The 15254-nt window shown below is 45.7% G+C and overlaps 5 protein-coding genes; 3 read left to right on the forward strand and 2 right to left on the reverse strand.

Moving 5' to 3' along the window:
• Positions 1-56: 56 nt before the first annotated feature.
• Positions 57-619, forward strand: FFUJ_07508 (uncharacterized protein; the record flags this gene model as incomplete). XM_023577768.1 has 2 exons in its annotated part: positions 57-262; positions 322-619. The coding sequence occupies 2 exons, from the start codon at positions 57-59 to the stop codon at positions 617-619; spliced, it is 504 nt and encodes a 167-aa protein (XP_023430780.1).
• A 949-nt stretch (positions 620-1568) lies between these two features.
• On the reverse strand, positions 1569-3458 carry FFUJ_07509 (uncharacterized protein; the record flags this gene model as incomplete). XM_023577769.1 has 2 exons in its annotated part: positions 1569-2378; positions 2487-3458. The coding sequence occupies 2 exons, from the start codon at positions 3456-3458 to the stop codon at positions 1569-1571; spliced, it is 1782 nt and encodes a 593-aa protein (XP_023430781.1).
• Positions 3459-6551: 3093 nt separating this feature from the next.
• On the forward strand, positions 6552-7184 carry FFUJ_07510 (uncharacterized protein; the record flags this gene model as incomplete). The annotated part of the gene is made up of 1 exon (XM_023577770.1): positions 6552-7184. The coding sequence occupies one exon, from the start codon at positions 6552-6554 to the stop codon at positions 7182-7184; it is 633 nt and encodes a 210-aa protein (XP_023430782.1).
• Positions 7185-7525: 341 nt separating this feature from the next.
• FFUJ_07511 (probable negative regulator of cdc42) lies at positions 7526-7991 on the reverse strand (the record flags this gene model as incomplete). XM_023577771.1 has 2 exons in its annotated part: positions 7526-7881; positions 7958-7991. 2 exons carry the CDS (start codon positions 7989-7991, stop codon positions 7526-7528), a joined length of 390 nt encoding a protein of 129 aa, XP_023430783.1.
• A 1323-nt stretch (positions 7992-9314) lies between these two features.
• On the forward strand, positions 9315-9987 carry FFUJ_07512 (related to cytoplasmic dynein light chain; the record flags this gene model as incomplete). XM_023577773.1 has 4 exons in its annotated part: positions 9315-9326; positions 9385-9423; positions 9508-9582; positions 9643-9987. 4 exons carry the CDS (start codon positions 9315-9317, stop codon positions 9985-9987), a joined length of 471 nt encoding a protein of 156 aa, XP_023431445.1.
• Between the last annotated feature and the right edge of the window lie 5267 nt (positions 9988-15254).

Raw genomic sequence — 15254 nt, forward strand, 5'->3', positions numbered from 1 at the left:
ATTCTCCAATTCTTCCTACTCCATCCTCAAAACGTCAACCTCACGTAGCTGCCATCATGAAGTTCCTCTGGTCCCTCGCTCTCTTCGCTGCTGCGGCTTCCGCCCAGTCCTCGACTGACTCTGGCGCTGCTCCCTCTGCCTCTAGCGAATGCGAGGCTGAGTACATTGTCAAGAGATGTCTCGAAACCGAGAACGCAAAGGTCGAGGCCTGCAAGGCTAACGATTGGGACTGCCTCTGTGCCTCATATGAGGCTGTTGCTACGTAAGTGAAGCATGCCTGTACCTCTGGAGCTGAACTTGTCATCTGACATCCATCTCCAGCTGCTTCAACAACTGCCCAGACGACTCTCGCGCCAGCTCCGCCCAGAGCCAGGTCCAGGTCAACTGCCAGCAGGCCTCTCTCTATGGCACTGCGACCAAGGCCACCAAGACCAGCTCTTCCACAGCGACAGCTGACGCATCGGATGCCACCGCCACTGGTTCCGATGCTCCTGATGCGACCAGCTCTGCTACTGAGTCTGCTGCCAGCGCCGAGAACACCAACAATGCTGCTGACAAGGCACGCAACACTGCTGGTGTTCTTCTAGCCGTCGCCGGTGTAGTCGCCGCCATTCTGTAATTGCATGTTGGAAATGGTTTATGAGTAACATGGAGGAGTTTGATTTGGTCTGAGCTTACGGCTGAAAAGCGTGCCGTTAATGAACTATCTTAAGTAATAACTTAATTCATTAATATATATTTGGTTAGGTAAATGCTCTTAGTCAGTTGATGATTTGAATTGCATGTACGGATATTCTATGTGCTTTCCTGAAAATAATTCCCAGATCTGCACTACTAACTAGTACACTTTGCCTCTAACCTTAATTAGAGATGGCATTGCTTAATCCGATTGGACGGGTCATCAAGTTTTCGCAGGGATATACTCAGCATGCCCAAACCTCATGTGAGCTGAAAAAAGCCATCAGGGGGAAGAGGTGACCATTTCTTGGCCAAATGACCAATTTGTGAGCCTTCGTAGTCGTCGGGAAAGAATTGCTACGCCAGCCTTTGGTCTTATTCATCATGCCCTCACATTACCAGCTTGTTCCCACTGAGAAATCATGCTACAAACAGGCGAAACTGCTTGGGACTAAAATCTTGATATAGCTATTCCGATCGTACATGTCCCTTCTTGTCTAGGGATAATTGCTCAACATCCTAACAACGAAAACAAAACAGAGGTGCAACAACCAAACTGCATTCCAGTAAGAAGTCCCGTTCCGTAGCGCCTCAGTGAATATACGTAATTCTCTAATTCAAACAAGATCGAATGTTCCCGTACTGTAATCCCACAAAGCGCCCCCAATAGCCTCAATTTTTATTTGTGACAGACTGAAAACAAGCAGTTGTCGTTTCTCAATCGTGACCTGTTCCCAGTGGTTGTTCGTAAGATATTGACTAAAAAAATATATGGTTGAAAATCGGTGGTTCAAGAAGAAAGGCGAATCCAATGGTTTGTGACTGTACGGCGTTGACAATGATGAATGGGAAGATCGGCACACAACGTGTAGATGCTATGTTTCAATAGTTCAAAGTTTACGCGACTTTCGTTCCCTGGCATTACTCTTGACCGGCGTCATCAGAGTAACATGCTTGGGGTCGTCCTTACGAAGCCTTACAGCGCCTGACGCGCCGCTGGATCCCCGACGCAGTGAGCGCGAATCCTGGTCGTCATCCAACGTGATCTCTTCCACATCCGACACTGACTCGGTTTCGAGATGATCACTTGTGCCAGAAACAGATGAGCCATCATCCGTATCATCGTACTCTCCATCATCACTAACAAGGGAAGGCGCATTGTTGCTGACCATGGTATTGGGGCTCATGTCAACATCTTCCATGTCCAAATCTTCGTCTGAGAGCACAGGGTTCGCATTATGCGATCCACAGTTTGCAGACCTCTTGAGAGCGATTGGGGGAGCACGGCCTTTGCTACTGGCTGAATGGACTGATGCGGCCATGACAGTTGGAGAATGAGTAGCCTTTGCGGGCACGCGCATAACGACTGGTTTCCGCACAGCAGACGGATCTCCCATTTCTATCTCGTCAAGTGATGTCTCAGCAGGCTCCGATTCTTCACCGGAAGTCATATCGTCCAGTGCGATCTTTGTCTTTGCATCTGCAACCAGTTCACGCAGGTTACCGTCGAACTTCCGACTTTGCAAGAAATGGGAGAGAAAGGGCACATCCGAAGCGCCTGCGACAGAGGCAGTCAATTGCACGTCAAGCCCACGATGTTTGCCATGAAGCGAAGGGATATGGGTGACACCAGGCAGCTTGCCTTGGTGATAAAGCCTAAGCGAATCGGCAATTCGTGATCTGAGAGCAATGTATGCTTGCTGTTCGGTCATATCAGGTTGGGCAAAAGGATGCACAGAAGTGGAAGTCAGAGTTAGCACGGTCGGTGCAGGCGCCTTTTCCTCTCCAACAGCCCCCCCTTCTGTTACTTCGATTGGATGGCCGCTCTGCACAGCTGCTTCCTCGTGGCTCTTGAAGTCCCTCTTATGAGCAATGCGGCAGTGGTTGATAAATCCCTGAGTACTTGAAAAGTTCTCCCGGTTGCAATCAAGACATACCAACTTTACTGTCTTCCCATCGGAGCGCTTCAAGATACATGGGCCAGCCTTGTCTTTTGGCTGAGGATAGCCACTTGACAAAGATTGTAACTTCTGGCTCCCAGCTCCACGGCCTGAACGAGCCTTAAGCGAAGTTCCAGATTCGGTGAAGCTATTTCTTGTCGTCCGCCCTTCAGCAAACGAAGCTCTCGCACGTGAGGCTTCTGGAGTAAAATGCCACTCGGGCTGTATACCATCAAACGAAGGATCAGGAATGAGCCACTTGGCATAGTGTCTGGCATATGGACCATCAACGACACCAAATGGGGGTGCCCACCTTGGTACAGCTTCCCCGGAACGCGTCTGAATAGCAGGTCCCTTTCCGGCACTGACATTCAGCATCTGTTCAGGAGTTGGGCAATTCACAGGGTATGGGATGAGATGACAACGTCTGAGCTGCTCCAGAGCAACCTGGCATTTCGCGAGTTCCTGGTTAATGAGCCGAAGTTCATCATGTTTTAGCAAAATTTCAAGACCAAACTGATGGCGAATCTCATCCCGGGCATCGTCCAAACTAGGGGCCGTAGGACTTTCTTGTGGTTTTGGGCCGGATGCTGAGAAACTGTCGCCTATTATATCTAGGTCTATCTTGGCGCGCTTTATAGGCACGTTCATATCGGACGTTTCATCAGAGCCATATACGCTTGACCGTCTCCGTTTGGGAGGCTGCGCCTCGGGCGACCCTGATATCTTCGTTTTTGGTAACAGAGGTGACTGAAATGGCTTCAGTAGGTCTGCTATTGGTGGTGTTGCCGGCAGCGTCTTGTCGCTTCCCCGTGATTCAGATGTCCAGAATCGAAACATGAGGATACCTCGACAAGAAGTCAAGGAGAAGACGAAAAATGTCACGACAGAAGGGCCGTAGCGAGCTTTTGTATCAATGCAGCAGGCAGCAGCTGTGTGTGGATTTGAAGACGGGTGAAAATTATGGGAGTGGGTGCCAAATTTGTGAGAGCTGTGGCGCAGGTGAAGCTGACGTAATTGGAAAGTAGGTTTGCGGATCGGAGAATCGGAGTCGGGCGCAAAGGGGTTTGATGATGTGGCCCTCAGAACAGGCCAGAACCAAAGAGGAGTTTGGGTCAACCAGCGACAGTAATGACAAGTACTCAGAGCGACAATGTGCCGGAAGAGAGGGAAGAAAGAAGTGATCGAGCGCTAGCGAAAGCCTCGACTCTGTGGCCTCTGAGAGATAGCAAACAAAGAAAGTGTTTTCTTTGAGAGGGAGAGTGTGTTGTGAATGAAGAGGAGGGAGACGAGACAAGATGGGAGAGCGTGTAAGAGCGAAGATTAGGTGGGTTGTGGTAGTGAAGCAGCAGCAGCAAAGAGAAGAGTGGGAAAACGGGGGTGCATGCGCAAATGAAGGTGCGAAGAGGAAAATCGATAACACATGAGAGGGAATGTGCGTCGAGGGGGAAGTGAAAGTACAGAAGTACAAGTGTAGGCGCAAGTGGAATTGAAGCTTTCTGTTGCGGGAGTCTGACACGACTCGAGGGAAATGGGGATAAAGTCAAACTGGAAGAAGGAGAAAGTGGGTGGTGCAGTGACTGCAGTGTGCGTGATGGGAGCACCTCAACCTCACAGTCAGTACCCGAGAGTGACGCTTGGGTCTCGGTCTCTTGTTTTGGTGCTGCTTGTGCACTGGGCTTCCTCCCTGATTGAATGAGCGATCGGCCAGAGACTTGTTTTGATTGAACGGCCGATTGAGTGCCCACAAAAAGCAGACCTGAGGCGAAGCCGTCGAGCAGGCTAAAACAAGTCTAGGAGTCAAGGGAGCCAAGTGTTGGCAGGCTGTTGGTGGGCACCAGGGGCGAAATTGGGGTTTTCTGTGTCCCTTTGGGGAGTCAAGGGAGTGGACCATCAGCCAGCTAGCCAGCCAAGCATGGAAGGAGCCAGGGGATTGTGATTGCGGTACGACGACGCCCAGAAACTCAGAAGTTAGAACCACCATCCACTAATAGATTCGATGCAAGCTGGAACCCTGTCAGCATAACGGAATTCTAACTTATCTAGTACCTTGTGATCCCTACCAAGATTGGCAGATAGCTTGTCATAAGGCAATGAAAGATTCATATGGTTTTGTGGTGGTCAAGTCAGTTGTTTGCTGCTTCAGATCAGTTTCGCCGTTTGTCTCCTGCTATGATCCCAGTCACTTCCCGGCTTGTTAGCAGTGATAACAAACGAGTGCCCAATGAACTCAGGACTGGACAGGAAGAGAACCGTCAGATCCAGTCGATAGGCTAGCCCGAGCTAGTGCAGGTTGCCGCACATAGAGACACTGCTTCAGCGTATGCAGTTTCAAATACTTCCTTGTATGCTCCTCAGGTAGTGACTCCTAATCATGATTCGACAAACAGCCCGGAAGAGCCTGGCGCTGCCTGGGGATGCCCTCCATGACACCTTTTCAGGTACAAAACCCCACTGTAGATACTTCGAATCAGAGGATTTGGTTGCAACCCCAACAACTCGTAGTAAAGTATGTTCTAAATCCAAACCATCTTATCTCGCGCTTGGCAGCTACACTAGCTACTAGGCAGGTTGCCCGAAAACCACCTCGCTTGATTAGATATGACAGGATCGTCTTGCTCATTAAGTTCTCGGGGGGCCTTGGAGTCTTTCATCGCCTGTCTGAACCACCCGTCTCTTTATTCCCATCACATGCCACTGGTTTTGAACCTGGGCAATCAGTCCTACGCTTGATTTCGGGACGAGTCTTGGACGTCTGACAATGCAACCATCAATGAGACACATTTGGTTAGAACGAAACAGGATGGTGTGTACTCCATAGGTTATGGGCTATCTTTCCGTAAGTTGCTGCAGCCACTTCCAACCAGCTCGCTTATTTTCCACTTGGCTTGGAAGCCAAGCTGTAATTGTTTAGACTGTGCTAGTGTCCTGTGTCTGTACCTTAGCATGGATGAGTGCCTTCTTGTTAGAAGCCTCACTCTGGTTGGTTATTGTGTACAAATCTGGTCCAAGCTCCTTGATATCTTGAGTTGAGAGCATCAGCAGAAACTGAAATTCCTATATGTAGTTACTGTCATCCAGTGAGCGTTATGGGAGAACTTCTTCTATGCCATGCAAATGCTGCCAATTTAAAGCTCGGTGATGGGGCATTTTGAAGCACGATGAGGTGATTCTCTTGAGTTCCTGGGGAGCTACTCTCAGCCCCACTAGCGACTCTGGTCCAATTCGTCATCCATGACATCTTCAGAAGGGAGTGCTGCTCGTAAAGTGCTCACTTCTCGTCTCTGTTCGCAGGTGATGGTTCTGAGATGAGTAAATTGGCGAACGATATTTAGTAATGTTGATAGCATCTCGCCTGAGGGACCTAAGAATTAGACTTAGATAAACCTAGCGAGCTGTGCTTATGCATTCAAGATTTCAACACAACTTTGGAGTTGTGGCGTAAGCCTCGCCAGCCACTTTTTACCATGTTCCGTAAGGTTCTCAAATTTTGGCATCACCCACAATGAATTGCCTTAGTAAGCTGTCTCTCCTTGTCTGCAGCCACGCGCTTCTAAGGTTAGGTTCAATCCCAGGGACAGCCTAGGTACCTATTGAGTTCAGGAAATCACCTTGTAAAGGAAGAGTACGGGCAAAAAAGGAAGCTCGTGATGCCTTACCAATGCCTGGAATTCTCTGAAGGTGCTCAAGTAGACTACCTATCTAGGCACCTTAGGCAATGGATTCTGGCAAATTGTCCCATGGAAGGTTCTTCGAATACATTGTATGTGTTAAGCAAGCGATAAAGTGCCAAGCATTTGATCCAATGAATAATGTCACTGTGCTCCAAAAGCTCGGACTTGCATGTGTCCGCCCCGCAAAGCCCAAATCCTGGACCGCAACTGTTTTATCCGCTAGAGCCATCTCGTTCTTTAAACATCATCACTCACAAAAATGCCCATTGCAACATCCAACCATGTCTCTGGCAAAAGGAAGCCAGATACAAATGTCTCCAACGAAACCCATTTGACGAAGAGACCCCGAAACAACGAACCTAAGACTCCAACACCAGCTCTGCTAGCTCCCCACGAAACCATCATCGCTGAACTCAACTCCAAATATGACATCCTACCTGCTTCAGTTATCTCGTCAACGAAAATCAAGAAGCGCATCATGCAGGTCGCAAATCACATAATGACCCAAGGCGATCGATCTCCAGTAGCACTGCTGTATGCGCGAACCGCCGATGTTTGCAAGCTCATCACAGTGGTGGAAAAATGCAAGCGGATTGTTACTGAGGAAGGGAAAGCATATTATCAGTACAACCAGCTATTTGACCAACCAGAAAAGTCTAAAAGCAAGGATATTATTGAAGAGACAATCCTCGAAAAGAACATTCAAGAAGACAATGATTCTGACAACGACGATTTCGAGGTTATGCACAGCCGATTTGAAGGTGCAGTGCTACCTCAGCCCTCGCCACGATCTGTGAAATCGTTGAGGGTTTTCATTTCGACTGTGCCCATACAGGAATTGAAAATAAAGAAGGGTGTTACGGTCCAGTCTGGTACAGCCAAGCAAGCTTGATACAATCCCGATACTTCTACTCTGCTCAGGCCGCTTCGTCTGCCTTTTATGTTTTTAATATACTTGACTGAACCATTCCAGAGATGGTTCATGGTTGAGTAAGTCGTCTAGCAAATCACAAGATACCCAGCGCAAGTAAATAGAACATTCTGCTTTTATTTGTGCCGCTACAATCGTGCAATACTGTGTAAAGAAAATTTGTCATATCCCGGCTCCAACGTCAATGACCCAATACACCACAAGACTCCATTCCCCGCTGAGCCATTCCCGCCTCTTCCCACATGAGCGGCTTTAGATCCCGTTGGTTGACTGCAACCGCTGTGGTGATGTCCAATGAGTCTTTAGTTACCATTGTTCTTGGACTTGTCGGTGATTCGGAGGACAAAGTTGACAATAACGGCCAGTAGAAGAATGATAGCCAGAACAGTGGGACCAAAACGGTCATCAAAGCCAGCCTGACCCTTCATTCTTATAGACTTGGCTCGCCAATGGTACGTCACCAATGCATATATCATGGTCAACATAGCGACACCAGTGAAGAGGAATGCAGAGATGAAGGCGACTCTATCACCGAAGTTCAGCATGCCGATGGCGAGGGCGCCGAGAATGACGGTGAAGTTGAGCCATGACAGGAAAGTTCGTTCGTTCGCGAAGAAGACCTTGGGTTCGACGCGGGTTGGCAAAGCAATGCGCTTACCTGGAAGACATGTTAGACAGAGCAAGATAACCAAATGTCAATTGCAAGATTCAATGAGTACTTGGGGCGCACGTACCGGGAGTAGTCTGAAGGAGAGGCTGGGAAGACATGTCGGAATTGCTCGAAATCGGCGAGGTTTTATTGTTGACAGCTCTAGTAGCGAGTGTTGTGTCCCCGTTGGCAGCGAGGAAGAGGAGCGCTGTTAAGTAAAAGTAAAACTGGCCGTTCTTACAAGTAAGAAGGTATGAGATGACGCTCAATCGGTAATCCTAGTGCGAGCGATTGGCGAATGACTTCACTTGATCAAAAAATGGTTGTGATAAAGAAAAGGTCCAAGTCGTCTGTTTATGTACGACATGGACTGGACTGCCGAAACGAGGACGAGATGCTGGACCCACTTCTCGGTGTGTGTTCCAGTAAGTAGGAAGCAGCTTGGATCCTGCTTCGAAGAGCACGTGGCTCATTGGTTGGACATAGTAGCAGCACGCGACCGCCCTATCAACTGCAGAAAACTTAGCATTCAGAAGCAGGTACGGATACAGGTACCGCCGGATCTGTCTTGACGCCCTAGGTACATATGGAATCACCGACCTGCCCGTACGCCGATGATAGACCACATAGGTATTCTTTCCAACTTGTAATAATTCTCGTAATCTCATAGACCTCGCTTGGAATGACGAGTCATTTCGAAGGCAACGATAATTTTGTTGTTTCTAGCAATGCTTACAGATACCAATGAGACATATTGGATCAGTGCGTAACTTCATATCCAATAAGAAGAAACTGTTTCACGAAAGTTTATCATGGGCTCTCGCTATACCAAAACACAACAACCAAGCATTGACATCGCTAAAAATGAAGCGAAGACAGGAAGTACTAATAAACAGACATAGACACAAGACTACAATACCCAACTAAGAGATGAAGACCAAACTATATCAAATTTCAGAATAAGATCATGCATTTTAGATCAACACTATCGTTTCGAGTTGTTTAGTTTCCTAATCGTAGGTAGAGACTGTCAGCAATCGATTGCACCCAGCTTTGTTGATCACGTGCCCTGGTCTGGCTCCCTTGTCTAGGTGGGTGGTACATTGTAGCCGCGATAGAAAGACATTCTGACACAAGCTGAGCTAGATGATAATAAAATGGTCCCAATTATGGATATGGATAGTAAAAAACTAGATTTAGTTGTGTTGACCATGAGAATTGCTCAGCGAAGCATGATATAGGAAAAAAGTAAGGTTGTTGTTACTGAAGGTGGTAGCCATTGGTTTGTGCATGAATGCATAACCCGGTTCCTCTGATAACGAGGCTTGTTTTTGTTTACCGACCGTTTTCCACCTGTCCAATCCGATCCACGACGCCATCCATCAAACATTAACTCAGCTCCAAACCATCCTCTCAACCCTAACACGACACCAACCTCGACAATGGCTACTCCTGTATGTGCATAAACGCTGAAAGGATCCCCTATCCGTGCAAGAGTTAATCTTCATCTAGCCGATTCCCCCCAACCGCCTCAAGCAGATCGCTACTGATGTACGTCGCCCATTCACCTCTGCTTACCGCCAACCACAAGACGGTCGCTTCTTTCGACGCGTGTACTAATCACAACAATTGCAGGCCTGCAACAGCGCGATTGGAAGCGCAGAATTCTACGATCATGAAAAGACCGAGCAATGGAATTCAACAATTATTGTAGGTTGAAGACACAACTCTACACAGCCGTTGTAGCTGGAAAACTGACCATGATTGAAGAGTTCCGTTTTGAAAGCCGTCATCTCTGAATCAACTCCCGAGGGTGCTTCTGCTCCCTCGTTCAAGTTCGCATGCAACAGTACCATCGTGCAGCATCTCGTCCCTACGTCCGCCCTGAACAAACCCCGTGGTGGCACCGAGATCAAGGCTGAAGAGCCTCACATTTCTACGAGCTCCGAAGCGACTGCCACTGACGGAAAGCCCCATGTCGGTCGACGAGGAATGCACAGTGCCACAGGCGCCTACTGGGACCAGAAGAAGGACGGCATGTGGACCTTCAAGTATGATGGCGGTGAGGGCAAGGGTCTCGATGTAGTTGTTATGCTCATCTGGGTCGCCATCTGAACTCCCAAGCGGGCGACGGACGGTCAGGTGTTTTCGTCTTGTTCTGGCCCCAAGTCTGCTCTCTGCGGACGTGGATGGCACCCTAATTCAGCTATGGCGTTGAGGGACTTGGAAAGCGTGACATTAGGAATACGAAGGGTATGATGAGGCTTCCGGTCAAGCTATCCGCCGACGATATTAGTATCCATGCAGACCTCGGATATGAAATACGCTGGAGTTGGTAATATTCTCCAATACCAGAGGACTGGGATCAGCCGAGTTTCTTCTTTTCTTGGGACTGTACGCTTTGCCGACCTGAAGTTGGCATTATCTAACTAAAAGACAGTGTCTTCACACACCTCTTGATGATCAATGGTCTTTTGTACTTCTTTGTGTCTGCTCGTTAACAGTTTTCTCATCAAGCATCGCAGTAAATACTCTTCTATTGTCCGGAAGATCGTAGTCAAGTTACAAATTTCAGCTCAATTATGGTTATCACGGACAATACTCCCGAGGCAATTCTCGGGTGATTGGAGGTTTGCTGCTTGGTGTCGTAGCCTATCAAACAATGCTTGGTCAACTCCTCTCATTCACCACGGTTGTACCCCCAAAAAGCATGATGAGCCTCACAAGTCAAGGGGACTTTGTCATCTTGCAAACAGATCGCTGTTGCCCTGTTCTCATTATGTTGCTTTATTCAACACATTGTCAGGTGTATTCAAGAGATGTTATTCTGCGACTATGCCAGCATACAGTTGGCAGACTTTATGTCAATCATATTTGCGTACCAGCTAGACGAGTATCAAGTCAGCACGATCTACGTCCAGAAACCTCGCGTTACCTTCAGTCTGGTTTATTCTGACCAAACATCTTTCATGGCAACTGTTCTTATTTGTCCAGAAGCGAGTGATCACAAGATCACAGCTAATTCTTCAGGGTCACTCGCATTACGAAAGTGTGTAGGCGATGCATTCACAGTGAACTATATAGAGATGCTACACAGCGGACGTTTCATGGGATTTGGAAATAATCTAAAACACAAAGAATACAAACAAGACGGTACGAACTGAAACCTGACGTAGGGGTCAATGGGATTCCGAGTCTAATGCAATGCTCGGATCAAAGTATTCAGCTATGGATAGTATGGGTGGTATGGAGGGTATTTATATTGCAGTGCTGCCAACACCACCAATTTTCTCTACCCATCCAGGCACCACGCTGCGATGTCGATGTGGCTTGCAGTCCCGTCTTACTTTGGGAGTAAACAGCTAGGGTTGGACGAAAATTCCAGCTTGCTCCAAATGTACCCTTCATTAGATTGACTGAAGTCTAACAGGACCGAGTCAACGAGCGACATTTGGCCATTTCAACGATTCCCAATATGATAGCACCTTGTTTGCTGGTTCCTGACCTTTGTGAAAGTAGCTCTCAAGCTTGAGCCTAATGGCCTTCCTTCCAAGCAAGTATTAGGCGTCATCTAAGGCAGTGTGTGATTCTATCTAGTTTCAAAAACTGTACGCCCACTATCGTCAAATACCCTGATTAGCACGACTCCAATTATCAGAATCAGGAGATCTTGCATATGTGGCCCCCCTATCAGCTAGCATCAGATAATCTCACCACTAAGCAACATCATGATCCGTGTAGGGGAGACCTCGGGTTATAGCATGCACAAATCGAGAACGGACACAATGGCGGCGCTCTTGGCTGTGGTTCGTTCGCGCCATTCCGGTTAATACATGCATAAATGTAACCCAAGTTGGGACACCAACGATCCATACCTGCATCTTCGGAATACACAAAGAGCAGTGCTTGCTGCATAATCACTGCATAGTCGTGTGAGGAGGGGAGCTCCGATTTCGAACTCAGGGAGCCGGCTTGAGAGCAACCACAGGTATGGTTGACATCGTATGGCTTCATTGTGCACAGGGGGAAGCCGATATCATACGAATGTATAGTCAACTGGTATATGGAGTTGGTGGCAGTACACACCTACCGAGTGCATGAATGTCTACAACTTCATGTGAAAGTCTTGTGAGAGTCTTGTGCCTTGATTCCTAACTGCATTAGAGTCGAAAAACGGATGAATTCGAGAGAGCCGCAGCGCATACGAAGAGGAGAGAAAATAGAGCCAGTGAAGAATGATGCACGAGGCGAAGCGACTTGCATGAGGCTCTGAGGCAGTCAAAGAAATGTACATGCACCACCATGAATAGGTAAGAGGAGGTGGAAATCGGAGAGCCCGACTATCAAGATGATTGCTTTAGTATAAGTTTCCAAAAATGACCATAAAGCCTTGATGAGAAGACACCAGGTTCATCTTCGCCAACCGACAGAGTGATTTTTCTTTCAAGAGTCAAAAGTTCCGCTTCTAGACCCGGTTTCGACACTCTGTGACTGATTGATCTCTTCGCCAGAACAAAAGGCAGCATCGAGACTTTTGTCAAGACCTTGCACGACCCTGACTTAAGATCAGTCCCGGTCCGCTCCCAGCGGGGTTCTCCGGCCCCGTGCCTCGAGTTGAGGGGTCATGGCCGGGGTCAATCCCCATAATGACGTTATTAGCGCTCCCATAAACGCCGTGGGTCTGATAGAGAGTATGCTTGATGATCAAAAGGCAGACACTGAACAGAGAGAGTTGGAAGAGTCGGGGCCACTTGTTGCTACCGCGTTGTATAGTTAAAGTGCGTTGCTGCAAGATTAGTTGTCACCCCTTCTATCTGCATCATGTTCAGGGCTACCCTCCAAGAGAAGACAGACTTCTCGTGTGTTCGCGAAGCTTGGAGCATCTGGAAAGGGTGCCTGTCAGGGCTCAATCTAGGCATGATTTGCCCCCACATGACACACTGCACGACACGACATCACAATCGTCTGGGGAAGGGTTTTCACTTCTTCCCGTCATACGATGATAGACTAGCTGGCTAGATACTATACATACCACTGAATATGCCGGGCCGGTACGCTGCACGAATCTTTTGGAGTTGGTTTTGGTGTTGCGTTTGATGGACCATATGATCAGCAAAGAGGCCCCACGCCTAATTCCTACATAATAACGTCCCCCACCCAAAGACCGGCCACCCCCACAGACTGGCTACCTCGGCCAAAACACCAAAAACCCGATATTATAATTAATTAATGAATTATTATAATACTATATTTTTTATATTAAATAAAACTTCAGTCAGTAAATATTTATATAGAAATTAGTATAAAGATCCTTAAGTTTTAATTTCTTAATCTTATTTACTATTCTTTCTAGTTGTAAAGTTTTTTATATCTATTTATAAGCTTTCTTTATTGCTAGAATCTTTATAAACTCTGCATTTAGGTTATAAATAACTTTTTTATGCCGTTTTAGTTAATTTTCTTTATTTTCTTGCTGTAAAATATTTATTTCTCTATTTTATTGCTTAATATTGAAGTTATAACGGTCTAATTAACTGCTAATCTTCCTAAAAAGCAGCCTGATAGTTGGATTTTGTATTATAGAAGCTAGGACTTGGCCTAGAGCTTACTAAAGCTATATAGATAAATGGGAAGTTTTTAGGAGACTTAAATCCTGCTCTTTTGCTGGCGAATTTGCTGTAATAGCAGAAGAAGGTGTCTTTATAACTATTAGGTTTATTAGGACCTTTATTAGGTTTATAGGCTATAGTTTAGTGGCTTTAAAGCCGGTAATTGCGTTAGACTTTATAATAGCTTCTCTTTAAGCCTTATTATAAGTATATAGAAATGTAATCTTGCTGATATAACTGTTATTAAAGATAGAAGTAAGATCTAAAAGAAGATAATGATATGCCCTTTTTAGAGGACTAAAAACTGTAATATCTAGTAGCTAAAAGATATAGGAAATATAAGCAGGAAGAAATAATAGATATATATTATTATTATAATATTCTTAGAGGAAATCTTCTGTAATATGACTTTTATGGCTGTTAAGAATAAAAAGTTAGGGTTTATTCTTTTTTTTAGGCTATATTAATAAAATAAAGACTTTTCTTAATTAAACTAATGCCAATTTATTGCTTATCTAGCCTTTATTACTATATATAAATTTCTAGTCTTCTAGAAAGTCTAAATTCTTAGGGAAATATTATTATTAGACTGTTTTCCCCTTAAAAATAACTATAAGTCTTAAGACCTTTTTAGTTATTAAAATACACTTAAGAATTATAATCTAGGCATAAAAACCAGGCTAATAAATAAGTATTAACTTCTTTAACTAATAATTAAGAAATAGACTGTTTATTTCTATTCCTTCTATTATTTTAACTTTATTAATATTATATCTATTTCCCTGCTTAATTAAGTATATTACTAGCATTATAAGAAGCATAAAGAATGCCTTTATTAGTTTAGAAGAAGCTCTATAATATTAGTTAGAGTTAATTTTCTTGCCTTTTAATATCCTAATATTAAGATTTTATTCTAAAAAGCCCTATAACTAGTTCTTTCTAACACCTTTTAGGAAGCCGTTATAGATAGCAATCTTACTGGCAAACTCTCTAACTTACTAATATAATATAGGGCATCCTAGATTAGCTTAAATAATAATCTAGTCTTAAAGACTCTTTTCTTAAGTATTAAAGAGCTTTTAGTAAGGTTTTTAGGCTTCTTTTAGTGTTATACTTCCTTTAATCTGACTTTAGAGTATAGAACGGTTAATACTATAAGCTTTAGCTGCTTTATTTACTGATATACTGTCTATAACTATCTAAAGTATGGCGCTTATATCTTTTTTAGTAAAAGAAGGCATTTTAAATTAATTGGCATTAGTTTAAAATTAATTAGAATTAAATTAATAGAGTTATGACTGTTTAAAGTATATATAAATTGGGTGGCTGGGTTGAGAATGAGGTGGCCAGTCTGTGGGGGTGGCCGGTCTTTGGGTGGGGGACGTTACCAGTCGAACTTGGATCCATGAAATGATTTTTGAGTTGCCACCGTAACTTGAATCAGGGTCTGTCCCGGTATCGCGGCCACTGGCGGGTTTCGGCATCACCATGTCATATGGCCAGTAAGACAAGCTACCTAAAAAGAGGCTGCGAGGTACATAGAAAGGAGAAAAGGCACACAGGCTTCGGCTGTGCCTCAGACAAACTAGCCAGACCAGAATTAGCTTATCATGGTTTTTTCCTGGAACTCTGTGTCCCTAGGGTGCCATTTAACCCCTGGACGGACAAGGACAGAGCTCGAATTGGTTGAATCTGGTCCCTGGACCATCACACCACCCCCCTCCCCTCCCCTCCCATTCCCTCCCATTCCCTCCCCCCAAAATTAAGCAACGG

This window comes from Fusarium fujikuroi, chromosome FFUJ_chr05 (genome assembly GCF_900079805.1).
Source record: "Fusarium fujikuroi IMI 58289 draft genome, chromosome FFUJ_chr05".
NCBI lineage: Eukaryota > Fungi > Ascomycota > Sordariomycetes > Hypocreales > Nectriaceae > Fusarium > Fusarium fujikuroi.